The sequence below is a fragment of the Bos taurus genome, chromosome 14, assembly GCF_002263795.3.
Source record: "Bos taurus isolate L1 Dominette 01449 registration number 42190680 breed Hereford chromosome 14, ARS-UCD2.0, whole genome shotgun sequence".
Lineage (NCBI taxonomy): Eukaryota > Metazoa > Chordata > Mammalia > Artiodactyla > Bovidae > Bos > Bos taurus.
The window spans coordinates 8,230,541-8,257,346 of NC_037341.1; the positions used below are offsets into that span (position 1 = coordinate 8,230,541).

The 26,806-nt window shown below is 48.9% G+C and overlaps 1 protein-coding gene across 1 annotated transcript in view; it reads right to left on the bottom strand.

Annotated features, from left to right (window-relative positions):
- TG (thyroglobulin) overlaps positions 1-26,806 on the bottom strand; it is a 235,939-nt gene that overhangs the window by 13,044 nt on the left and 196,089 nt on the right. Inside the window, 3 exon segments of the mRNA NM_173883.2 lie at positions 9,783-9,890; positions 12,343-12,524; positions 26,399-26,566. Coding sequence (NP_776308.1) covers positions 9,783-9,890; positions 12,343-12,524; positions 26,399-26,566 — 458 coding nt within the window.

Here is a 26,806-nt window from a genome sequence, read left to right on the forward strand (position 1 = left end):
AGCCCTTCTCTTCTTACCAACTGCTCTATCTCTAGGATTTCCATCTCAGAGAATCAGGGGCATAGAAGATAGTAGTTATTTGTTGAATCAGTGCTTAAAAGGATGTATAGCACAAGCCCTTACATATCATGAGATTGGCTTCAGTCTCAGAAAATGATTTACTTCCATCTTTACTGGGAAATTATCTTGTTAATCACACAGGATGTAGCCAGGCCAAGGGACTCAGTTCAAGAATTCAGCCTCTTAATATTTTCTTTGGTTTGCTAATTTCAACTAATCCACCAAGACACATCCACTAGAAAGATAAGACTATGAATCTGGAAAGTTAAAGGCCCCTGGAATGCACAGAAACATCTAGAATGCACATGCAGTGGTGTACAAAATGTCTTGAGTTTGGAATCGACGGCTTTGTTTTTCCAGGGTTGGGACAACTTGTGAAGGAGGAACATAACTGCTTCGTTAGTCATTTTGATTTTTTTTTTTTTCTCAGACCTTATTTTTCCTAAAAGGAAAATAACCCAAATACTGACCAGCTACAATATGCCAAGTATCTAATGTACATTGATAGGAATCTTCACACTATGAGGCAGATGCAACTAAACCCATTTTCTAGGTGAGGAAACTGAGGCGAAGGAACATGCTCAAATGCAGCAGCTAACAAACGGAAGAGACAGGATTAACATCCTAGTTGGTTTAACCTCTAAGGTTGTGTTCTTCTACACTGAATTGCTTCTCCCAAAGGTATAGAACAGTCCAACATCCTATGTGGAGCTTGGAAAGGTGTTTAATCCCAAGAGTCCGACTCCACCGCCCATTCAAAGTCAAGTCTCAGCTCTCTAAAACGTCTTCTGCACTGCAGAGACATGGGAATCACATCTCAGGATCCTGGAGATCAAAAGCTTTGGAATAAGGACCTAAACAGAGCACACAATTCAAGTCTGATGGCTCACACAGTCCTGAGGTGAATTCCCATGTGAATGATGACCTGACTCTACCTGCCAGGAAGCTTAAGATCATGGGCCTCTATCTCCTCTGTGAAGTGGCCACAGCAACCCTTTCAGTGGCCAGTTCCCCAAAACCACTTTATCTGTGGTTGCTTTCTTCCTCGCACTTGCTCATTCTAACGTGAGTTCTCCCAGGATCATACGTTAAGCAGTATGAGTAGCACCTACTGAGTGCCAACTTTAGCTAGGCAGCAAGTTAGGCTGTTTGCATGCTTTGTCTTACTTGATCCCCACACACTCCTGTACGTGTCAGTACTATTACTAGCTCCATCTATGGATGAGGAAACCGAAGCTCAGACAGGCTGTCACCGGCCAGAGGCACACAGCACAAGGCAGAACCAGGCCGAGCCCCCTAAGGACAGGCAATATCAGAGGAAACACCAATGCTCCCTGCTATGCTTGCTGGGGCCTGGCTCCTAGAGGAAGGTTTGGAGAGGACCCCCCGCCCCAAACCTGAGTCGGTCACAGGGGAGTCCTTTTGCTCGTGAGTGGCAGAGAACAAAGCGGGGGTGGGGGGCATTCTGGGAAGATACTTGGCAAGTGTGACCTTTGAGAGGAGCTGGTTAGAGAGAAAGACATCAACCATAGTCAATAAGATGGTGAAGCCGGGACTGGCAGGGAAGGAAGAGTCCCAGCAGAGCGTGGGAGGTGATGCTTAGAGATAGCTGGGCAAGAGAGACAACGCTCATGGCCTGAGGTGCAGGAGCAGACAGTGGGCCAGGGCCCTGCCTGATGTGACCACCAAAGACAGCCTGTCAGCTTTCCAGGGCTTTGTAATAGAAGCGCTAAAGGTTTTGGTTGGGTGGTATGCTGTGGGCTGCCTGAGACTCTGTGGGGCCAGGGACAGTATCTGGGGGTGGGTTGGTCCTGTGCTCATTCAGGGATGGGGTCTGAGAAAGGGGTCGCCACTTCCCTCCAGTGCTGTTAGTGCTAACTGCCGTTTTGAGGGATGCCAGCAGTGTTTATCAACTGAGGACCATTTGGCCCCCAAGGAACAGTGGCCATGTCTGGAGACATTTTTAGTTATCACAACTGGGAATATGCTTCTGGCATTGAATGAGTGGAGGCCACAGTTGCCGCTAAACTCTGCTAAACAGCATGCAATGCACAGGATAGGCTCCACGCCAAAGAGTTATCCAGCCGGAAATGTCAACAGTGTTCAAGTTTAGAAACCCTGGATTACAGTCACCACTGAAAATTCCTCTTCCTGAAATAATAGGCTATATAGATGGAGCCATGGAGGAAACTGGCTCAAAATCTCCGCAGTGAGCAGAACTGAGCAAAGAAACATTCTAAGTTGTGTTCACTTAGGTTCACTCAGTTGTGTCCGACTCTTTGTGACCCCATGGACTCCAACATCCGCTGGATCATTGAAAGAGCAAGAGAGTTCCAGAAAAACATATATTTCTGCTTTATTAACTATGCCAAAGCCTTTGACTGTGTGGATCACAATAAACTGTGGAAAATTCTTCAAGAGATGGGAATACAGGACTACCTGACCTGCCTCTTGAGAAACCTATATGCAGGTCAGGAAGCAACGGTTAGAACTGGACATGGAACAACAGACTGGTTCCAAATAGGAAAAGGAGTACTTCAAGGCTGTATATTGTCACCCTGCTTACTTAACTTATATGCAGAGTACATCATGAGAAACACTGGGCTGGAGGAAGCACAAGCTGGAATCAAGATTGCCGGGAGAAATATCAATAACCTCAGATATGCAGATGACACCACCCTTATGGCAGAAAGTGAAGAGGAACTAAAAAGCCTCTTGATGAAGGTGAAAGAGGAGAGTGAAAAAGTTGGCTTAAAGCTCAACATTCAGAAAACGAAGATCATGGCATCCGGTCCCATCACTTCATGGGAAATAGATGGGGAAGCAGTGGAAACAGTGTTAGACTTTATTTTTTGGGGCTCCAAAATCACTGCAGATGGTGACTGCAGCCATGAAATTAAAAGACGCTTACTCCTTGCAAGAAAAGTTATGACTAACCTAGACAGCATATTAAAAAGCAGAGACATTATTTTGCCAACAAAGGTCCATCTAGTCAAGGCTATGGTTTTTCCAGTGGTCATGTATGGATGTGAGAGTTGGACTGTGAAGAAAGCTGAGCACTGAAGAATTGATGCTTTTGAACTGTGGTGTTGGAGAAGACTCTTGAAAGTCCTTTGGAGTGCAATGAGATCCAACCAGTCCATTCTGAAGGAGATCAGTCCTGGGATTTCTTTGGAAGGAATGATGCTAAAGCTGAAACTCCAGTACTTTGGCCACCTCCTGCAAAGAGTTGACTCATTGGAAAAGACTCTGATGCTGGGAGGGATTGGGGGCAGGAGGAGAAGGGGACGACAGAGGATGAGATGGCTGGATGGCATCACCAACTCAATGGACGTGAGTTTGAGTGAACTCTGGGAGTTGGTGATGGACAGGGAGGCCTGGCGTGCTGCAGTTCATGGGGTCGCAAAGAGTTGGACACGATTGAGCGACTGAACTGAACTGAACTGAACTGGACTGCAGCACGCCAGGCTTCCCTGTCCTTCACCAACTCCTGGAGCTTGCTCAAACTCATGTTCATTGAGTCAGTGATACCATCCAACCATCTCATCCTCTGTCAATCCTTCTCCTCCTGCCTTCAATCTTTCCCAGCATCAGGGTCTTTTCAAATGAGTCAGTTCTTTACATCAGGTGGCCAAAGTATTGGAGTTTCAGCTTCAACATCAGTCCTTCCAATGAATATTCAGGACTGATCTCCTTTAGGATGGACTGGTTGGATCTCCTTGCTGTCCAAGGAACTCAAGAGTCTTCTCCAACACCACAGTTCAAAAGCATCAATTCTTCAGCGCTCAGCTTTCTTTATAGTCCAACTCTTATATCCATACATGACCACTGGAAAAACCATAGCTTTGACTAGACAGACATTTGTTGGCAAAATAATGTCTCTGCTTTTTAATATGCTATCTAGGTTAGTCATAACTTTTCTTCCAAGGAGTAAGCGTCTTTTAATTTAATGGCTGCAGTCACCATCTGCAGTGATTTTGGAGCCCCCCAAAATAAAGTCTCTCACTGTTTCCATTGTTTCCCCATCTATTTGCCATGAGTAGATGGGACCAGATGCCTTGATCTTAGTTTTCTGAATGTTGAGTTTTAAGCCAGCTTTTTCACTCTCCTCTCTCACTTTCATCAAGAGGCTCTTTGCTTTCTGCCATAGGGTGGTGTTATCTGCATATCTGAGGTTATTGATATTTCTCCCAGCAATCTTGATTCCAGCTTGTGCTTCATCCAGCCCAGCATTTCACATGATGTACTCTGCATGTAAGTTAAATAAGCAGGGTGACAATATACAGCCTTGACATATTCCTTTTCCGATTTGGAACCAGTCTCTTGTTCCATGTCCAGTTCTAACTGTTGCTTCTTGACCTTCATACAGATTTCTCAGGAGGCAGGTAAGGTGGTCTGGTGTTTCTATCTCTTTAAGAATTTTCCACAGTTTGTTGTGGTCCACACAGTCAAAGGCTTTGGCATAGTCAATAAAGCAGAAGTAGATGTTTTTCTGGAACTCTCTTGCTTTTTTGACGATCTAACGGATGTTGGCAATTTGATCTCTGGTTCCTCTGCCTTTTCTAAATCCAGCTCGAACATCTGGAAGTTCACAATTCACATATAATTGAAGCCTGGCTTGGAGAATTTTGAGCATTACTTTGCTAGCATGTGAGATGAGTGCAATTGTGTAGTAGTTAGAACATTCTTTGATATTGCCTTTCTTTGGGATTGGAATGAAAACTGACCTTTTCCAGTCCTGTGGCCACTGCTGAGTTTTCCAAATTTGCTGGCATACTGAGTGCAGCACTTTCACAGCATCATCTTTTAGGATTTGAAATAGCTTAACTGGAATTCCATCACCTCTACTAACTTTGTCCATCACATCACCTCTACTAACATTCCGTCACATCACTAACTTTGTAGTGATGCTTCCTGAGGCCCACTTGACTTCATACTCCAGGATGTCTGGCTCTACATGAGTGATCACACCATCATGGTTATCTGGGTCATGAAGATCTTTTTTGTATAGTTCTTCTGTGTATTCTCGCCACCTTTTTAAAACATCTTCTACTTCTATTAGGTCCATACCATTTCTGTCCTTTATTGTGCCCATCTTGGCATGAAATGTTCCCTTGGTATCTCTAATTTTCTTGACGAGACCTCTAGTCTTTCCCATTCTATTGCTTTCCTCTATTTCTTTGCATTGATCGCTGAGGAAGGATTCATGTCGATAGTTTTAAACAGTGTAAGTTGTGTTCTCATGTCAACAGTCTTGGAAGCAAAGCTGCTGGATATCATTGTAGATACACACCCCCCCCCCCACCTCAGATGCAGGTATTCTCTCCAGGAACCCTTCTGGTATCCCTATGGGACATGCACTATCACCCTCCCTTGTACAGATGAAGATGCACTGAGGCTCAGAGAGGGTAAGCATCTTGTCCAAAGTCACACAGCCAGCAAGTGGACTTAGCCATGGTAGGGACTCGGAAGTTTCAGGCTGAAGTAGGTGCAATTTAAAGAAAACTGAAGAAAGGGTAGGAGACAGGGTTTGAGTTCAGACTGCCACTTACTGACTCTGTAGCTGGCACATAATTCCAGTCTCCCCTGAGCATTTGTTTCTTTATCTGTAAGATGAGTTAGACAAAATCATCTTAAATAGTTTGTGATTCTTTGAATCTGGATCTTAAAATTGCACCTTCTTCCCATACTGTAGATTTTCATTTCTTTGTCTCCTCCCTCATCCATTATGCCTATTCTTTCCTCACAGAATTTCAGAGATGTAAATCTCATCTACAATCCAGGTAAGCAGGTAGAGGACAAAGCAGTGCTGCGATCAATTGACAAGAGGTCGTGAGAAAGTGGTAATTTATTGTGTTTTGCTCTCTGGCTATGCCAGGAAAGCTAATATATGCTCACAGAAATGGAGGTACCAGACAGATGGCTGAAACCATAAGGCACGCACATATATTTTAAGTCTGTAGATCTGAGCCAGAAATAAATGAGACTGTGACAGCTCCAGGGCAGAATGAGGGAGATGTCTTTTCAGGCAGTAGAAGATAAACTTGCCAACAATTAAATGGGTTAGTTCCCATGATTCATTCATTCATCTACTATATGGATGGAACCGTTTTACGGTCGTGGTGGGAGAGATGATATACGCCTAGAAAAATGTCAAGAACGCATTTTGATGGACAAGAACAATGAGACACTCTCACCATTTCCTGTTTACCAGGTCCCATTCTATATACAAATGATCATAGCAACCCTCTGAAGTAGACACTATTATTATTATTCCCATTTCCAGATGAAGAAACTGTCACCAAGGAGATTAAGTGACTTGCTTTAGATTCCTGAGCTAATTAGACAAGTTTCTAACAAGGCAGCTGGCCCAGAGTCCCTGCTCTAACCAGGACACTCTCTGCCTTTGTACAGTTAGCAACATCTCTGTCTCTAAAATGTATCAGTGACTCAGAGTCTCTTTGCTCCAAAATTCATAGAATGTGAGAGTCAGAAGGTGCCTTAAAGGTGACTGAGCCCAGATGTTTTTCATATCTCTCTAAACTGCATGACCTTGAAATTTTACTTGAAGCTCAGTTATTGAGATAAGGGACTGGGAGGCTCAGATTCCCGCACCCTCTTCTTGCTGTCCTCCTCTCAGGGACCCTGGGTCCAGGGCTCTATAGAGCCCAGCTAAGACTGAGTACTCCTGACCTCTCTCACCACCTTACTCCCTCTGCAGATGGCAAAACTAAGCCCGAAGGTGCCTATAAACTAGAGTGGAAAGGACACTTTCCCACCTGTTAAATGAGGTAGCTGGATCAGCTTCTGTCCTTCATCATGGTTTCCTGAGCACCTACTATGCCCTTTCTGTGTCAGGAGGGTCTCTTGGCCCTGAGGCGCTGTGACTATAAAGACCCAGCAGGTGCTTTGTGTGTCTCTGATGCACAAATATGTCTTCCTTTCAAGGGAGGTTCTGCGGACCAGCCCTGTCGGTCCCCAGGAGGGTGTGAAGATGCTCTTCAGCAACACAGAACACAAAACTGGCCATGGGAGACTGAGGATATGTCTTGGACTCTGTTCAAGGATCGCTCCTCCCAGGACCATCCCAATCCTAAGTCCCAAACAGCCAGCTTTGAATCCTTGTCTCTCAGGAGCCTCCCCAGCAGGGCTGTCATATTACCGAGAAAGGTGGTGCTTCGGGTTGAATTCTGTCCCCCTTAAAAGACATGTTGGAGCCCCTACCTCTAGGACCTCAGAATATGACCTTCATTGGGAACAAGGTCTTTGCAGAGATAACCAAGTTAAATGGAACTCATTAGGGTGGGTCTTAGTTCAGTAGGACTGATGTCCTTACAAAAAGGAGAAATCTGCATATGGACGCACAGTGGAAAGAAGTTCATCGACTAGCCAAGAAATGCCTGAGGCCCCGGAAGCAGGGGCTGGGATGGGGCTGGAGCAGATCATCCCCTCCAGCCTCCAGGGGGAGCGTGGCCCTGCTCCCGCCTCGATTCCAGACTCTGGGCCTCCAGAACTGTTGTTCTAACCACCCCAGAGTGGAAACGAATTCAGATGGGGTCAAAGCATTACTGATTCTGGCTAGAATCCTGTGGATCTTTTCATTATGTTTTGTTTTGATTGTTTCTGTCCTCATATAATAGGTGCAGTTCTTTTTTTTTTTTTGCCACTTATAAATTCTGGAGTCCCAGCCACTGAGGTGGCTCAGTGGTAAAGAAAGAATCCACCTGCCAGTGTAGGGGACACAGGTTCGATCCCTGGCCTGGGAAGATCCCACATGCCTCAGGGCCTCTAAGCCTGAGTGCGGCAACTGCTCAAGTCCATGTGCCCTAAAGCCAGTGTAATGAGAAGCCCGCGCACCGCAACTAGAGTAGCCCCTACTCGCTGCAACCAGAGAAAAAGCCCATGCAGCAAAGGAGACCCAGCACAGCCAAAAATAGATAAATAAATGAAAAAATTATCAGAAAAATTCTGGAGTCCGAAAGTACATGCACGTGTTGAAGGCTTTTGATGAGCTTACTTCTGGAGGCTCACAGCTTCTGCCATAACCTCTACCTTAGAAGAGAGGGCAGACCAGACTGAAGAAATGCCCCGGGCATGAATTCCTGAGAGCCCTGGCATTTGGGAGGTGCTGCCAAGGCAGCCTCCACCAACGGCTTCCCACGCCTGGCCCCCCAGGACGCGGTGGCCACAGGGTTACAAGGCTTTCTTTCATCTCTGTCCAAACCTTCAACTGTCCTCACCACCCTCTTCCTTCTCTACTGACTGCCTTCTCAGCAGAATCCTCGCCTGACATGACTCCCCTTCCCACAACCTGGAGCCAGTTGCTTGACTCTAGGAAATGGAGCAGGCTGACAGACTTCTAAGCAGAGAAACCACACGTTTTCATGGAAAGAGAACTCTGGGGCTCAGAGAAGCTGAGTAGCTCACTGTTCTATAACCAACCACCGCTTGTCTTCAGGGAAATCATGTGAAGCTCCTTGACCTTCGGACTCTTTATCTGTAAAATGCCGAAGGTCATTCCAACACTGCTGACCTCACAAAGATGGATGTTCTGTGTGTGTGTGTGTGTGTGTGTGTGTGTGTTAGTCGCTCAGTCGTGTCTGAGTCTTTGCCACCCCATGGACTGTAGCCTGCCAGGCTCCTCTGTCCATGGGATTCTCCAGGCAAGAATACTGGAGTGGGTTGCCATGCCCTTCTCCAGGGGATCTTCCCAACCCAGGGATCCAACCTGGGTCTCCTGCATTGCAGGAAGATTCTTTACCAGACATTCTGTGCAGTGTTACAAATTTAAAAACCTGTCAAGGGAAGCCAGGTAAACAGTGAGTGCTTGCTTAGGAAAACTGGAATATTTGGGAGACTGTATTAGTTTGTCGTAGCTGCTGTAACAAATTACCGTAAACTGGTGACTTATAGCAACAGAAATTTACTGTCTCATGGTTCTGGAGAGAAAACCGGATTTATTGAGCCCAAATCCAGATGTGGACAGGGCCATGCTGCCTCTGGAGGCTGCAGAGAAGAAGCCAGGGCTTATGCTTCCAACTCTGGTGGTGCTGGCATGTCTTGGCTTGTATGTGGATCACTCAAGCTCTGCTTCCTCCTCTTCTATGTGTATCAAATCTCCCCACCTCCCTCTTATAAGGACACTTGTGAATGCATTTAGGATCCTTTGGGATAATTCAGGAATAGTTTTTTTTTTTTTTTCTGCATCAGGATCCCTAGTTTATTCACATCTACAAGCCCCTTTTTCCTTAAGAGGTCACATTTAGTGGTTCTAGAGTTTAGGACCTGGTATCTCTAGGTGATCATTATTTCCTTTTGTTGCAAAAAAATCTTTTTATACTTTGGAAAGCCATTTTCTTAAATTAAGCTAACTGTTCAGTTTTTAGAGGCACAAACATATAGGATTAATAAAGATGGCTCCTCCTCCCAAGCCAGGTCAATCAATGAATAGCTAATGTTGCAATCCCAAACTGCTTTCTACATCTTTTATCCTAAATGCCCTTCCTACAATGCTGTGAGATACAGCGGCGATTACTGTTCTACCCATTTTTCAGATGAGACTCAGAAAAGTTAAGCGATGTGTTCCATGTCATTGAACCAGGAGTTTTACGGAGGTCCTACCATCTTTTCTCTGTTACCCTGTGGACCGCACAAGTGACAGGGACCCTCAGCCAAATTCCCTTCACGTGAAAATACCCACTGTGGCCACGCAGCCACCTTACCTGCTGTGGCTGTAGCTTTCTGGAGCATGGTACATGAAGACATTTCCTCGGACCGTCCTTGCCCAGTGGCTGGCCATGTCGATCACGGGGCAGATGATAAAGTAGTCTCTGGTGAGAGGAAGACAGAGGGGGGTGTCTAGCTATGTCCAGCTCTATAGACAACCATGCTGGGTAAAGGTTTCTCCCAGGTAAGGGTCCCTGGGCTACCAGCCCTTCTGCACACACCCGTAGAGAACACACCTGCTCCTTGCACCCCCAGCTTTCCTCTTTCCCCAGCTGGGCCCCCTGCACAGTCCAGCCTGCTTCATGGATGGCCATGGTCACACACTGTGGTCCATATGACACATCTCAGGGTCAAGAGACCCGTGGGAAACATCTTCCCAGAACATCAATTTTACCCAAAAACTTGGGAACAAAACGTCTTATAGTCAAATAAATACAATACACTGTGGAGCTGAACATAATCATGAATTTAAAAAGAAGATGGAGACCTCAAGAGTCTGGGGCTACCAGGCTCTGAATCCCACACAGCATCTCTATGTCTCCTTGACACTCCACGTCCTCAGCTGAGAACTGGGGCCCATGAGCCCAGCACTGCAGAGATTCTGGTAAGTGATGGACTCATGGAAGTCCATCACTAAGGAGGGCTGCCTCCTCCGGAGGTGGAGACCAGCACTTCCAGGGCTCACAGGGAAGGTTCTCAGAGAGCACGTGGCTGGTGGGGTGAGTCTCGAAGTGCAGATGGAGGCAGCCGTCTTCAGCTCACGGGCCCTTGAGGAACGGTGAGCAGGACAGGGGTAGGAGCAGACCTTCAGATAGGCCCACCCTGGTAACACTGTGACGAGGACACTGGAGGCAGGGAGGCCCGTGAAGGCTGTTGCGTCAGCCCGGCCGGGAGTCTCCCTCATCAGTGAAGCCTTCCTGGGTTACCAGCCCTCCCTCAGACCTCCGCTCCTGCCCCCGGCTCATGGATTACTCTCAAAGACAGTTACAGGCTAAAGCTGGAACGGGAAGGAACATGGGTTTCTGTACTGTAGCCTGAGCTCTTTCCACAACATGGATCTGAGCCAGTCCTGACATGGCTGTGAGCGTCTCAGGGCCCAGGAGTCGGACATCTGTGAGCCCTTAGGGTCCATTCTGGGGCTGGGCCTCCAGGAACAGCTGCTGGCCATTTGGTTCAAAGGGTTCAAAGCTGAACTCTCCACTGGAGGGAAAATTAGAGCCTTCTTGGGCCCTGAGGTCCCAGGAGGTGGTACAAAGTTTTATTCGGAGCCAATGATGCTCTGATTGGAAACCGCAGACTCTTGGGCAGAGAGACCAAGCAGGGAAGCATGTCTCAACACCCTTCAGTCCAGCTCTTTCCATCACAGGCAAGTTCAGCAGGGGCCTCCGAGCCTCGACAGCAGCTCTGTCCCCAGGGATGGAGAGCGAGGGCCAGTGTGGACCTCCCCAAGGACAGGAAAGGAGCCACAGGATGCTGAACCACCCCCCCCCCCCGACCAGGTTCTTCCCCCATGGAGGGGCGCCCGCCAGGGAACCAGAACATGCCACGGGGGACTCACAGGTGACTCAAGAGCTAGAGTCCCCGCTGTGGTCTCATTCCAGGGGCTCCACAGGCAGAGAGACCCAGAACCTGGCTGTTTCTTGACTGTGATGAGTGAGAGAGGCATGGACTGCAGACGCATGGGTTGGGGGCATCCACTCACCACTCCTGGGTGGGGGACGTGGGCCGACTTCCCCAGGGAAGGAAGCTGGAGGCAGTGACCTTGAGCAACAAGGCCCATAAACAGTGAGTGTAGAAACAGCATCCTGGGGAATGGGCACACGGCCTCAGGAGCCCTGCGTCCTCAATTCTAGGTGTGACGTCAGGCACAAACCTTCCCCTGTCTAGGCCTGTGTTTCCTGTGCAAGGTGAATTCTGTCCAAAAGCAGAGTCACTTGAGGGACCCTAAAAATACATTTCATGCTTAGTCACTCCATCCTGTTGGACTCTTTGTGACCCCATGGACTATAGCCCACCAGGCTCCTCTGTCCATGGGATTCTCCAGGCAAGAATGATGATGTGGGTTGCCATTTCATCCTCCAGGGGATCTTCCTGACCCAGGGATCGAACCCAGGTCTCCTGTACTGCAGGCGAACTTTTAACCATCTGAGAGATATATACCAGCACTTATGAGGCCTGGGCTCTTGCCCCACCCTTCGAGTGCTCCCTACATGGTTCTCAAGGGTAGCCTAGGTCCAGACTGCTGGACTGGAGGACGGCGGTCCTCTCTGCTGGGTTGGGCTGTTCCCTTCTGCGCCAAGCGCCCCACTCCCTGGTTCTCCATCAGCACCAGCTGAGCTCAGCTTCTAAGTGCAGGGCGTATACAGCAGGCGCAAGTACCATGGAGGGAAGGAAGGGGTCACTGCTCGTGTCTCCCCCATGCAGGCAGGCAGCCCGCACTTTGGACTAAATGAGGGAGGCAGCGAAAAGCACCAGCACTGTGCCCCGGTTCTCCCCAAATGGCCTGAGCATCCCCACGCCCGCGTGGAGGCAGACCCGCGCACCCAGGGGGCTCACCGCGTGGCCTGCTCCAGGGCACGGGAGAAGGAGGCATAGTCGTCCGAGTCATGCTCCAGGGAGTAGTACCACGTGGCCGCAGCCTGCACACCGGCGTCTGCTGCCTCGCCACCCAGGGAGTTCTGCAGCGCCTGATAAAAGGCTGTTTTGCTACTGGTCCGGCCTTGACTTTCCTCAAATTGCTTGAAAAAGAAAAAGATACGGAAATCGCCCGATCAGATTCTGAAAGGCCTCGAGTCAGCGTCGCTCCAACACTTGGTTTAGAATGTTCTCTCTGGAAAGCAGTGGCAGATGGTGTGAAGCCCATGGGTACTAGAGCCAGACGCCTGGGTGCGAATCCCAGCACTGCCTCCTTCCAGCTGCGTGACCTTAAACAAGCGCTGTACCTCTCTGCGCCCCCTCTCCCAGCCTGAAAACGGACAGAGCAGAGCCCGCCCCCACCAACCCAGGCAGGGCTGCGAGGAAGAGTAAAAGCTGAATACACGTGAAGCACCGAAAAGCGCGCCAGCAGCAAGCAAGCGCTCACTGAACTCCAGCCGTTGCGGCAGGCTGCTCTTGGGTCTCACAGTGGGTGCTCAGCCAGCCTGTCACGTGGTTTCGTTAGGAAAGCAGACTCCCGTCTCCTTCACTGACTCAAGCAGTCAACGTAAGGATGTTCTCTGTACCCTCTTCTACTGACAAACCCACTCCAGGTCCAGGGCCAGCTGCTTGCCAGGCCTGGGAAACAGCCCTGAGCATGCTGTTCAGAGAGCCCTGATCAAGCGTCCCTGCTCTCGCGGGCCTCATGTTCTAGAGAGTGGAGGTGGAAAATAAGCAAATAGTTACACCGTTCATCCGGGACAGGTGCTATGAAGAGAAGCAGAGCAGGGTGAGGCCGAGGGCAGGGCGATTTCACAGAGGATGGGCGGGGATGGGGAGGGGTCCCCAGGCACCTCTCTGGGGATGGGCGTCCAGTTGGAAGTAAGTCTTTCCCCTTTCCTTCTTCCTTTCTTTCCTCCGTTCCTTCCTGTCTAGCTTCCTTCCCCCATCTTTCCCTCCCTCCTGTCTTTTCTTTCTTTCTTGTTTTCTTTCTTCTCTCTTCTTTTCAAAATCTGTTTTTAAACTGCAGTATCACTGGTCTATAACGTTAGATGACTTGGATGTGTACCACATTCTATTCCTACTTCTGGGTACCCGACCGTGAACTCCCCACCAAAGGTTTAGTTTCCATCCCATCACATACGCCTGAGACAGTAAATGAAACTGAAGTCAGTCCCTTTTACCCGTCTTCCCTGCCCCTACCCCCGCCTCTGATCACCGCTACTCGGCCCCTGCTGTGTCTACGCGTTTATTGTTGCTTGGTTTGGTTTGTTCAGTTGTTTGTTTCACCTGCAAGTGAAGTTGTATGGTATTCGTCTTCCTCCTCTTCCTTCTTCCCTTCCTTACTTGTCCTGTCTGCCTGGGAGAGTCTGGGGAGGGCCATGTCTTCCCCGCCAGGACTCAGTTTCCTTATTTCTGAAGACAAGGGGAGGAGGGAGATGCAGCTCCAGTGTGAGGTCCAGGCCCCTCGGCCCCTGTGCAGTCCTGGGGTGTGTGTTTACGTATTTCTAGACTCCTATGTCAACACCAACATGTGCTTATCAGAACTTCCTGACGTGTCTAGATTGTTTTCCTAAACGTTCCCAAGCACACCGGGCCTGTGATTAGAATTCAAGGAGTGGATATGATCAGTAAGGAATCCCTGCTATCTGAGACACAACCCACTGAGGTCACAGGCTGTGCTGCCTTCAGCCTGGCTCACCAAGAGCCTGGACCAAGGTGTGAATCACTGATCAGAAGCACGTCTGCTGGTGGCTACACGCCAGCTTTGGGAGAGATGAAGAAAGGAGATAGGGAGAGGTGTGCAAAGATGGCTTAGTCTGAATTCTATCATAATGGGTTATTTCTTGGAAAAAGATCTGAAGAAAATATGGCAAAAAATGCTAATACCTGTTAAATCTGAATGTGCCTACTGTATCAGTGTTTATTATATCAACATGGGTTTCTTATACAATGCATATATTATCAAATATTTCTGATCATGATCTATAATAAAAGACATTGGATACATGCGGAATTCACACACACTCACACTGAAAGGCCTGTAGTAATGTTCACAAGTAACACTCATTCTCGTTGTTAACATCTATGATGTATCTGATAGTTTTCATTGTATTGTATTGTATTCTAGTCTTGGTCTAGTCTATTCAAAATGCTTGCCTGCAATCTAATTGACTTCACAATCTTCTAATAGTTTAGGTGGAAACCATCATGTTATTATCTGCCCTTTTCTGAGTTTTTGACATATTTTATCCTGCAAATTATATTAGTCACCATTCACATAACTCTGATTATTGCTAAACATTTAGCATGTGTATTTCACTGAAATATCAAAATCACCATGAGTTGGGCAGTTGCATAGAATCACTGTCAAATTCCAACAAAACTTTAATATACAGGGCACAACACAGCTCTGGGCACACATGGTCAGTAGATGTGAGTGATTTTTTTTTCCCTTGTCCCAGATGCAGGCAGGGGCCCCTGGGTGCCTTCAGGATGCTTTACTGAATCCCCAGGGGCTATTCTTGTTCTATTCTTGTTCCAGGACCACTGAGGAACCCCTGAACCACAGGACTTGGTGTGGTGCTCTGTAAGTGCTGGACAAAATGAATAGTGAAGACCTTGCCCTTCGTAGAGATAACACAGGAGAAGCTGCAAGTCCAAAGTCAAACCTCCTGGATTCAAATCCCCACAGCTGGAAAGACCTGGACTTGGATGCCAGCTTTGCTAGGTATTGGATGTGCATCACGGGCGACTTCCTGGACCTCTCTGCCTTTGTTTTCTTCTCCGTGCCATGGGCACGATAACATTACCCTCTTAATTAAACTGTCCTGAGGTTACACGTGCACACTGTTAGCATGATGCCTACTGATGGATGCATGCAGACTCAACCCTGGGCCCAGCTCAGCTGGCTCAGAGGAGCTCATGTTTTACAGTAAGACCTGATCCGTGCTGGGGCCCCTGGCTGTGGGGCCAGACCCTTGGAACTCCTCTTTGGAATCACTGCTGGAGAATGACTGACCTTGTCCTGGTGCTGCGAAAATTCTTCCCACAAAGAGGTCGCTTTTAGGAGCAGCACGCCATTAAGCCCCGGGCCTTACTAGAAGCACCTCAAACAGCCTGAACAGTTCCACAGCTAGAATGCTGAAAGGAAGGTCCCAGTTTCTGCTGTCACGAGACTGCGATTCATTTCACATTCTAACAGGATCTGAGTCGCTCAGATGAGCTGGGACATGACAGTGTCCATGGTCACTAGTCTGGAGAGACGGCTGGAGCGTGGACCTGGGACACAGCGGGGCGTGTGTGGATGCAAAGGGGCCTGATTTCAGCAAGACCCAGGTCTCTTCCTGCTTGGCACGGACAGAAGCACAGATGCCATTGCTGGTTTAATTAAAGAGGCAGCGGGAGGGAGTGGGGCCATCACGTGACTGCCAAGCCAGGGGCCAGTGGCACAAGCTGTAATTATGGGCAGGACCTTCCTCAGAGGCGGGTTTGCTGGGCGTGGGCTCATTAAGGACCATCAGGGATTGGCACAGCTGAGCTGCGTGGTTTTATAGGGCTGCCCTGAATATGCCCCACAGAACAGTTAGAGGAGCCCTGGGGAACATTTAGAGACTGCAGAGGGGTCCAGAGTCACCTTGCATGCTGGTGGCCTAGGGAACTGAATGTGGGGTTCAGACCTGGCTCTGTGTGTGGCCTCAGAAGATTCATTGCCCATTGGTGTCCCCAGCTCCACAAAGCCCCAGCAGGAAGCCCAGGAGCCCCTGGTTCTCCCCCTCCTTGAAGTTATGCAAAATGGTGTGACACTGTAAGCTGGAGGAGAGAGAGACCCAGAGAGGCATCTCCAAAGGCAAGCAGGTGCACGCTGAAAGGAGCAGTGAACGGACAAACATCCCCAGAATTCTCTAGAGTTCCAGGGTACCTGGAGACACAAATCCTCCTTCGTTTAATGGGCATACGTTAGAGACCTACTGTGGCCAGAAGCTGAGGGGTTTGAAGTGAACAGGACACAGACCTTCCCACAGAACAGCCTGGTAAAGTAGAAGAGCTAACTTGTCAATGAATGAAGTGGTTGTGCAAACCATCGAGGGCTGGTGTCCAGCAGAGACGGGGGTGAAGCAGAAAGAGGGCAGGTTTGGGAAGCACACGATCGCTTCCTCACTCCCTCCTCAGCCTACCCTCATCACTCAGGCCTTCCCCTCACCCCCCTGAGACCGCTCCTATCAAGGGCCCCCGGGACCTACATCTTGTCAGGTCCAGGGGTCAGATCTCTGCCCCCATCTCACACCACTTCCAATGACGTTCTACGCTCAACCTCAGCTTCCTTTCACAAACACGTTCCTTTCTTGGCTTTCTGTGAAATCAAGATTTCTTGGTTTTCTTCCAGATCTGTATCTATAGCTCTGAACTCGCTCCTGAACTCCCAGCTCACCCACCCAACTGCCGATGCTACATGTACCCCCAGTCTGGGCCTGCCTCCCCTCTACCGTGTCTTTAGCCCTAACTTAACACACCAGCTGGCCCCCTGGGCCTCACAGTGGACCTCAGTCTGGTCTCTCAATCCTTTGTTATCTTTCCACAGTCGGTTTTCCATAGAGCCGCCAGAATGCTCTTCAAATTCACTGATCAGGAGTATCATTTTCTAGCTTGCACTTTCTGATAATGGCCCCCTGCAAGTAGAATCAAGTTGCTGCTCAGATGGCCTAACAGGTCAGCTTTCCGCTCTTACTGCCCCCTCCATCACCCACTGGGTTTAACAGCATCTGGCCTTCTTGCCTCTCAAACCAGCCCTGCCCCAGGGTCTTTGCACCAGCTCCTCAACTGGCTTCACTCACGACAGGCTCTTCTCACCACTCAGGACCAGAAGTCCCCTCCCCGACCTCCCTGCAAAGTGCTTTCCCCCATCGCTTCCTTTCCTCTCTTGTTACTGTTACAGCTTTCTTCAGAGCACATTCCATGATCTGAAACTCCTATTTCCTTTGTTTACACACCACTGCCACTGTCCTTTCCCTGGAACATAAACTCTCTGAGCCAGGAGCCTGATCTCTTTGGTGGGGGCTGGGGGTGGGGGGTTACAACGTTCCCCAGAGCCATGAGGTGAGCCCTCAGAGAGTTTGTGTTGACCCCTCCTGCCCTGACCACTGGGTGTGGAAGTGACCAGACCAAAGGCTGACTTCACCTTCCAGCAGGCCTCTCTCCAGGCCCTGTTGTAATTGTAGGGGCCATGATAAAATGTTCCTTTTAATTTTTTTTAAATCAGAAGAAAAAATTAATAATAATAATGAACATATACTAATGAATCCAGGGACTCCCCTGGCAGTCTGTGGGTTAACACTTCACCTTCCAAGGCAGCGGGTACATGTTCATCCCTGGCTGGGGAGCTCAGATCCCACACAACCCAGGGCCAAAAATCCAAAATATTAGACAGAAGCAATATTGCAACAAATTCAATAAAGACTTAAAAACTGGTCTGCATCAGAAAATCTTAAAAAAAATAAATAATGAATCCAGCCTGGCTTACATTCATCTTTTACTGGCACAGTCAGAAAATATTTTTACTGTTTGGGGGAAATGAGTCAAACCCATTGATCCTTGGTTTTCTCTTCACACAGCACAGGGGATACTGAGACTAGGGACACGGGTGAGTGACAATGCTGAGGGTCGGCTGGTTACAGCACCAGCGTGGAGGGGTCTCGGTACATACAGCTCCCACGGTTGGGTGCTGTCACCTTGCCTGGAAGTACTTAAAAAATAGGACTAAAACTACCCTATGACCCAGTAATCCTACTACTGGGCATAGACCTTGAGAAAACCATAATTCAGAAAGACACATGTAACACAATATTAATTGCAGCACTATTGACAACAGCCAGGACATGGAAGGAAGCTAGACGTCCATCGACAGGTGAATGGATAAAAAGATTGTGGTATATATACACAGCAATGGAATATCACTTGGCCGTAAAAAGGAACAACGTTGAGTCGACTGAACTGAGGTGGATGAACTTAGAGCCTGCTATACTGAGTGAAGTAAGTCAGGAAGAGAAAGACAAATACCATAGAGTAACGCATTCACAGGGAATCTAAGAAAATGGCACTGATGAACGTATCTGCAGGGCAAGAGCAGAGACGCAGATGTGGAGGTGCAGGTGTAGACACGTGGGCACAGCGAGGAAAAGAGGGTGGGGCAAACGGAGAGAGCAGCACAGTGGGCTTAGTCACTAGGTCGTGTCCGACTCTTGCGACCCCATGGACTGTAGCCTGCCAGTCTCCCCCGTCCATGGGATTCTCCAGGCAAGACTACTGGATGGGGTTGCCATTTCCCTCTCAGAGTAGCATAGAAATATATGCACTGCCATATGTAAAATATCTAGCTAGTGGGCAGTTGCCGTATAGCGCAGGGAGCTCAGCTCGGTGCTCTGTGATGACCTAGAGGGGTGGGAGGGAGGCTCAGGACAGAGGGGACACACACACACACACACACAGAGCTGATTCATGTTGTTGTATGGCAGAAAGCAACACAACATTGCAAAGCAATTATCCTCCAATTAAAAATAAATTCTAAAAGAAGAAGAAAAAAAAAAAACACAAGTTCTCACTTAACTACAGGGTTGGTTGCCCTGTGCCCATTCAAAGACTAAAGAGATGCTAGCTCTCAGACTGGTTCACCTGCCTGCATGGCATGGCTAAAGCAAGGAATCCCAACCTGTTTTTCTGATTCTGGGTCCTGGCTTTCCAGAGGGCCCCAGGATGTCTAGGGTCCGCACCCTCGCATCTCTTCACCCCAAAGGGCTGGGGATTCGGCGTGGCAGTCCCTGTCTCTCTCCACAGGAAATCCATGTGCCCCCTGAGACTCTGGCACGCCCCTCTGCTGTAATCTGTCACCAAAGGCTTGGTTTTCCCGGGCTGGGGCTCATGCCAGCTCCTGGGGCTGCCAGGTGCCACTTTCCAACTTTCAGATGGGCTGCCCTCCCCCTCCCAGCTCCCTGCAGGGCCCCCACCCCACCTGCTCCTGGATGAGGCCAACTCCCAGCCAAGCTCAGGGGCAACACGGCGGGGGCCGATTGCGGTTTTTTTCTCGCCTTCCTTGGAGATGCTTGTGCTTGGAGGGGAAGGCAGAGCATTGCCTCTTGGAACAAATCTGCTTTTGATCATGCAAATTAATGCCCGGTTAATGTAGGCAGACTGTCAATTTCACCAGTTAGGAAGAGAGAGAGAGAGAGAGAAAAGAGGGAAAAATCCCCACCACGGTGACTGACGAAGAATTTCAACGGAAAGCTGCTACTTCAGAAAATAAGATCGTTCTCTGTGAACAGAGCCATCGCAGGCATCTCAGGGCGCGGCGATGCACCACCGGTACGTGGTTAACTCTGCCGGTGTCGTTAAGGCTCCTCGGGTGGGCCACAGGCGGCCTGGGGTGCTGGGGGCTGAGGGTCTTCACGTGGATTCGCTGGAAGCCCTACCCACCCTCTCTGGGCTGAGGGAATTTATTGGGTCTCCGCTGCTGTGACAGACGGGTGAGTCTGGGGCCTCACTTGGGGTGGGAGGGATGTCTATCTACCTCTCTCATGACTTTCCCTGGGAAGCTGGATGGTGTGTGTTTGGGGTTGGGCTCTGGATGGTACTGATGCAAGAGTGGAATGAGAGGAAAGCATGTGTATGTATCTGCCACGATTTGGAAAACTGGCGCAGGTCAGGTGAGGTGGTTCGGTGATCATACGCTCTTTGTATTCCTGCCTCCTTGGGATAATTCTCTGGACTGGGGACAATAGCTTTGATATTGATTGTCATAGCACAGTTAAAGAATTAAGGGAAAAGCTAATATTTATTGAGCACATGCTACTTACTGCCTGTATTTTTTTCTTTCAACATCTTTATGGGGATATGTACTGATAATCTCCCGATTTTACAGATAGGGAAACTGAGGCTCAGGCTCTAGGGAGCTCAAATTCTCCTGATTACAATCCGTGGACACCCAGGACACTGGCACTCTGCTGACAGACAGCTCAGGGGACGGGGTACCGGCCAGTTCCGTCATCACTGGGTCACTTCTGCTGTCGGTGCCACTGTGGGTCCAATGACCCCTTCTTCCCCAACTGTGCAGAGGTCCTGCAGTAGGTGTCTGTCTCTCCAAACAGTGTGTATCAAACTGCCTTTTAATGATTTATTTTTGCTCATTTTCTATTTTGTTCCTTGACTGTGAGCTCCTCGAGGGCAGGAATTTAATTTGTATTTATGTCCCAAACACCTAGCACAGTGTTGGGGGCACAGTAAGTGACCTTGTTAAGTGTCGCATGACTAATTGAACAGGTCTCTGTGCTGGGAAAACATGCTCGAGACTCTGTTCTAGTGGATCTGTCCTGCTTCTCAGCACAGACAGGGTGGGAGAGGCGGGGCCGATATGGATGGATGGAGGACTGGGGAGAAGGAATGGCTGGGATGAAGGTCCTTGGGGATGTGCCACCCGGGGCTCCTCCTTGACTAACGGCAGCTGGACTCAAGTGCTACAGAGCTGTCCAGGGGGAAATGGAGAAACCCACAGCCCAACCCTGAATGCAGGTCACGAGCAGGCTGAGACAAAGCAGGGTAACCCGGAGGGCAAGCGGGCGCAGGGTTGTTGGAAATAAAAAGGGAACTTCAACACCACATTCAGAGGGCAGCTGGTAGCGTGGTTCCCACTTGGGTGTCCATGCTGGTCCATGGCAGCTCTGTGCCAGGCAAGACTCTGAGGACTCCTCTGGGCTATGATCTGTCTGTAGGGTGTAGATGGTGCTAGTGCATTTCCACCACCCAATTTCCTAGAGTTGAATACAGAAAGCACCCCCGACTGGAGCCAGAGGACCTGCAGTGGGGACTCGGCTTTGCAAATGGCTAGTCAGGTGACCCGTCATGCGTGCGTGTTTAGTCGCTCGGTCGCGTCTGACTCTGTGGCCCCATGGACTTTAGCTCACCAGGCTCCTCTGTCCATGGGATTCTCCAGGCAAGAATACTGGACCGGGTTGCCATTTTCCCCACCAAGGGATCTTCCCGACCCAGGGATTGAACCCAGGTCTTCTGCACTGCAGGTGGACTCTTTACCATCTGAGCCACCAGGGAAGCCCCTAGGTGACCTGAGGACAATATCAATGCTCTCAAAACATGTTTCTTCCTCAGTACAATGGTGTTAAGTGTTGCTTCATGAGTATGGACCTCATAGCGTTATGGCTGAGATAAAAGAAGAGTGGGGGAGGAATTGCGAAGTCCTTTGCATTGAGTGGCCCTGATTCTACCTGAGTTCCTGTCCGTGTGAGCATCTAGCATGCTGTCATTGGTGGACAGCAGGCTCACGAAGGGAAGGTTGGCTTTTCCCAGAAGGCTGGGATAGAAATAGAGTGCCTTTGGAGTTGGACAGACTTGGATTTGAATTCTGACTTCTCTCTGAACTGGTTTCTCATTGGAAAATTAGTGATAATAATCCCTGATCCATAAGGTTGGTTGGGGATGAATTATTGGTTTTGGTCAACCCAATCTTTCCTTAAAGACTCCTACGTCAGATCCGTAATTTTATTCTTTCAAACTAATAAAGATTCATCGAGCACTTACTGTGTACCAGTCACTTTTATAGGCACCAGAAATAGAGCAGAAAGCAAAACAGATAAAGTCTCTGAGCTCAGGGCAACTTATATGTGCTCACATTCTAGTGGAGGAGGAAATATGATAGACAAATAGATGACATTCAGGGGTACAAGTGCTGAGGATGGAGAGCAGGACAAGGGAGAGAAAGACTGCTGGGGGTGTGGTGCCCTCTGTACCAGAGTGGTCCAGCAAGTTCTTTCTGAAGGAGGTGAGGCAGTGAGTTACCTGGAGAAGAACATCCTAGATGGTCTAGTGGTTAAGAACCCACCTTCGAGGGTTCGATCCTGGGTCAGGAACTTAAGGTTCCACGTGCCACAGAGCTACTAAGCCAACGAGCCACAACTAGAGAAGCCTGCACCTGCAACAAAGAACCAGCACAGCCAAAGAACATTCTAGAAGAGGGAACGGAAAGTGCCGAGATCCTGAGGTGGGAGTGTGCTCGGCAGATCTGAGGACTGCCACAGGGACCAGTTGGGCTGAAGCACAGTGAGCAAGAAGGGAGCGGCAGCAGATGAGGTCAGAGACCGTATCAGATAGCGGTCGTGATGGACTGGGGCTTTCCCCTGTGTGAGCTGAAGCCACTGGAGGACGTTGAGGAATGAAGGGATCTGACTTATCCTGTGAAGGGATTACTCCAGCCACGGTGGTTCTTACACCTCATAAGAGGCAAAACCAGAAGCTGGACGATGGTTGGGGGCCATTATAAAAATCCTGGAGAAAGATGATGGCATGGGTCAGGGTGAAGGCAGAAGTGGTGGGGAGAGAGGGCTGGAAACGTTCTGAAGATACAGCCACACAGACGTGCTGATGGAAAGCTGGGAGCAAGAAAGAGAGGTTTGGAGCCTGTGCCTGCAGAAGCAGGAGCTACTGTTTATTACAATGGTGGACAGTGGAGGACAAGCTGGTTGGGGCTGGAGGAGGGCATCAGTGGAATCAGCAGTTCCTCTGGCTATGTTAAGAGTAAGAAGCGATGAGACCTCTCAGTGAGGATGCCAAGTAGACCCTGGGCTAAGCCAGTCTAGGGTTCAAGGGAAAAGCCCGGGTGGGAGATAGAGAGTCGGGCTGGAGGTACAGGTCAGTCCAGGAGATGCAAGCATGTACACGTGATGGCTCTGCAAGTGTGCATTTGGCCCCAAGCCTGACTGTTACCACATCCTTCTTCCTCCCAAATTTCCAGTCAGCCCCTGGGTGAGTTCCCAGGGGGACATAGTCTCCCAAGACCCTGCCAATGGCTGCACTAGTGCCTGTTCACAGGAGGACAAACACGGGAGGGAAGTAAGACAGGGACAGTCTAACCAGAACGAAGGCGCTAAAGGAGCACTGGCTGGGACGGGTTTGGATACAAGCAGAGACCGGAACACAGCCGGGCGCTACTCCACCCGGACCTGCCGGCCAGGTCCCTGATCTGGAGCCTGGCCCCCTACCCGCCTCCTGATGTGGGCAGAGAGCTCTCGTCAGCAGACACCATCTTTCTTTGCAAGTGGACCAAGGAAACAGCTCCTTGAAAGCCTCTAAAGGGAAACTCAATGAGAGGAATGGAAACACATTGCTGCGGAGGGTTGCCAGTCCTCTGGATCTGGGCTCCCTGCCATGGGGGCTCTGAGAGTCAGGGCAGAGCTGGCAAAATCCCAAGATGCTGCCAGGAGAGGAAAGACCAAGGCAGCCACAGACCATCCTCTTACACTGGGCTGTCATCATCCCCAAGATATAAACCTGAGTTGTCCTATGGTCAACCCTAGAACCAGGTCCATCAACTGGGGACCAACGTGTCCACATTGCTATATTTAAAACGGACAACCAACAAGGACCCACTGTAGAGCACAGGGAACTCTGCTCAATGCCACGTGGCAGCCAGGATGGGAGGGGCGTTTCAGGGAGAATGGATATATACGTATACGTATGACTGAGTCCCTTCGCTGTCCACCTGAAACTCTCACAATATTGTTAATCTGTTATTCTCCAATATAAAATAAAAAGCTTACAAATTAATAAATAAAAGCTCCCCTCCCCCGGTTCCAGTGGATGGATGGCTTTTCCACCATGAGTTAGGGGTGTCTAGGAATTTGCTGCCGGGGCCTGCTTCCCCCTGTCTAGGATGCTCCCTAGGCTCCCAGGAATGCAGTTCTTCCCCTCTCCCTAAGGTTGGAGATGGGCTAGGATGCATTTTCAGTGCATGGTCCAAAGGCTTAGAGCTTAGAGGATAGAATATCTTCTGCACAAAGCTTCCCATGTCCTCCCCTGCCGGGTCATGTGAAATGAGGAACTGCATGGAAGGGACTCCAGGGCTGATGCACACGTCTTTCCAACCTGCCCGTGCTGTAGGGCACTGTCTCCCACATGGAGGATGTAGAGCGTGCAGCAAGAAAGGACATTCATTTCTTTCTCATGCTTTAAAACGTTCTGTTTTTGTGAATCTTTTATAACAATTGGTATAGGACTATGCATGTATACTATTAATACTCGAATGACTAAGCTTCCTACTTTTTAATTGATGACAGACTTGATCAAAAGTAATTTGAAGAGCCACTGCTTTAAAGAAAAGCCCAGGGCTAGTGGTGGAGAGCGGCCTTGTTTCAGCCTTTCCTCAGTGAAACTGTCAGTCTGGTTCATAACCAAGTTGCAGACCCTCGAAATAAAGGGCTGAGTCATAGATGGATGCGTGGCAGAAAAACGTAGAGATGGATCAGAGGCAAAATTCCTTCTCCATGGCTGTGAGCCAACCAATGGAAGCTGATAGTGAATAAGCTGTGCCGTATGCCACCTCCTAATACACACACACACACACACACACACACACACACACAGCTCTCTATTTATACACATATACATGGTATTGTTGTTCAGTCGCTAAGTCGTGTCCGACTGCAGCCCCATGGACTGTAGCACGCAAGGCTCCATGGGGTTCTCCAGACAAGAATCCTAGAGTAGGTAGCCATTTCCTTCTCCAGGGAATCTTCTTGGACCAGGGATTGAACCCGTATTGCCTGCATTGGCAGGTGGATTCTTTACCACTGAGCCACCAGAGAAGCCCATACATACCTGTATAGGCACATATATACGCATATATGTTATAGATAATGTGTACATATGTATGTTAGTAATGTTCATAATACTAAATTCATAGTATTATGAAAATTCTTTTTCACACCGATGCACCTCCTGAGATAGTCCACGTTAATTGCTGTTTATTCTTTCACATAGAAATATATACAATTATACACACTTACATATTTACAGATATACACTGTTTTTTTAAATATACGAATACTACCTTAATTTCACACTCCTCTGGGTTCTGACTTTTGTTTTCCATTCAATAACATATCACAGGCATCCTCAAGACAGGAGAGATGGGCCTGGTTCATTCTTTTTAGCATCTACATTATATATATCCAATAGTTCATGTGTATCTTCATTCAGTTAACCATTTCCCTGTTCATGGATATTTGAGTTGCTTCCAATGTTTTGCTATAACAATTAATGCTGTGACTAATACCTTTATATATTAACATATCTCATCTCAAAATGGTAGTTTGCATTTTTTTTTCTTTTGCTCTAAGATAGATTCCCCCACAGGAGGTAGATTACCCAAGGGAATAGAATAATCCAAAGGATGAGAGATCCCATTCAGTTGTGTTAATGATCCTTATTTGCTGTTATTAATTCCAATGATACTGCCTTATATAGAGTCAAACTGAGCCAACATTGACTGTCTGTCCTGTGTGTGTGTCATGAGCTGGGACCACCATCCCAGGTTGACAACCTAGAGGGCCATCAAGAACAGCTAGACAGGGAGAGGCGGGTAGGCCAGGGGCCAGTGTGCCCGACCCCTTCCCAGGGGTGGCCACATCCTAGTGAGGAGTGATGGCCTCTCTGGTCTGAGCAGGAAGCATATGCTCAGGCAGATAAATGACCCCACGAGTCCCTCACACTCTGCTGTGTCTCCAACAAGCCACAAGGCTCACATTTGGGCTTCCCTGCCAGACTGCCTTCATCCACCCACCTCTCCTTCTAGGCTCCGTGGGATAGGCATCCTTCATGGGTACAAGGGGTATGCACAGCTGGAACCCTGAAGCTACAGAGCTCTTGAGTCAGCCTTGCTGACGGTTTCCCACTGTGATTCATACATTCACAGATGTAGTTTCTGGATGTGTCTGTGTCTGTGTTGCTCACAGCACAGCAGGTGTCTTATTTCTGAACCCCACCCCCACTACCATCTCCTAAATTCCTTACAGAGCTTGTGTACATGTAGTTTTCCAGTGACTGTCTTGAAAATAACAAGCAAGCAAGTCCATGACTCTTGACCAAGGTCTCGCTTAGGTCCAGAGTCACTGGGCCACACCCCAAGGCCCCTCCCACCTACCTTCACAGCCTTGGCTCTGTTGATGAGCCCGTCGTCCTGAGAACTTCCAATGAGCAGATCCACCTTGACCCGTGGGGCCCTCTGCAGCACTCGGGCTGGGGTCTCTCGGAGGTACTGGCCGTCGACCACCGGACCCCAGTAGTGGAAAGGACCACTCACAGCCAGAAGCTGCATCAGGTGCAAAGGGATGTCATGGTTTATATAGACTTCATCCTCAAAAACTGATATGAAATAGCCAGTTGTACTGCTTCACCAGGGGCTTCCCCAGTGGCTCAGTGGTAAAGAACCCCACCTGCCAATGCAGGAGATGCAGGAGATGAGGGTTCAACACCTGGGTAGAGAAGATCCCCTTGAGAAGGAAAGAGCAACCCACTCCAGTATTTTTGCCTAAAAAATCCCATGGACAGA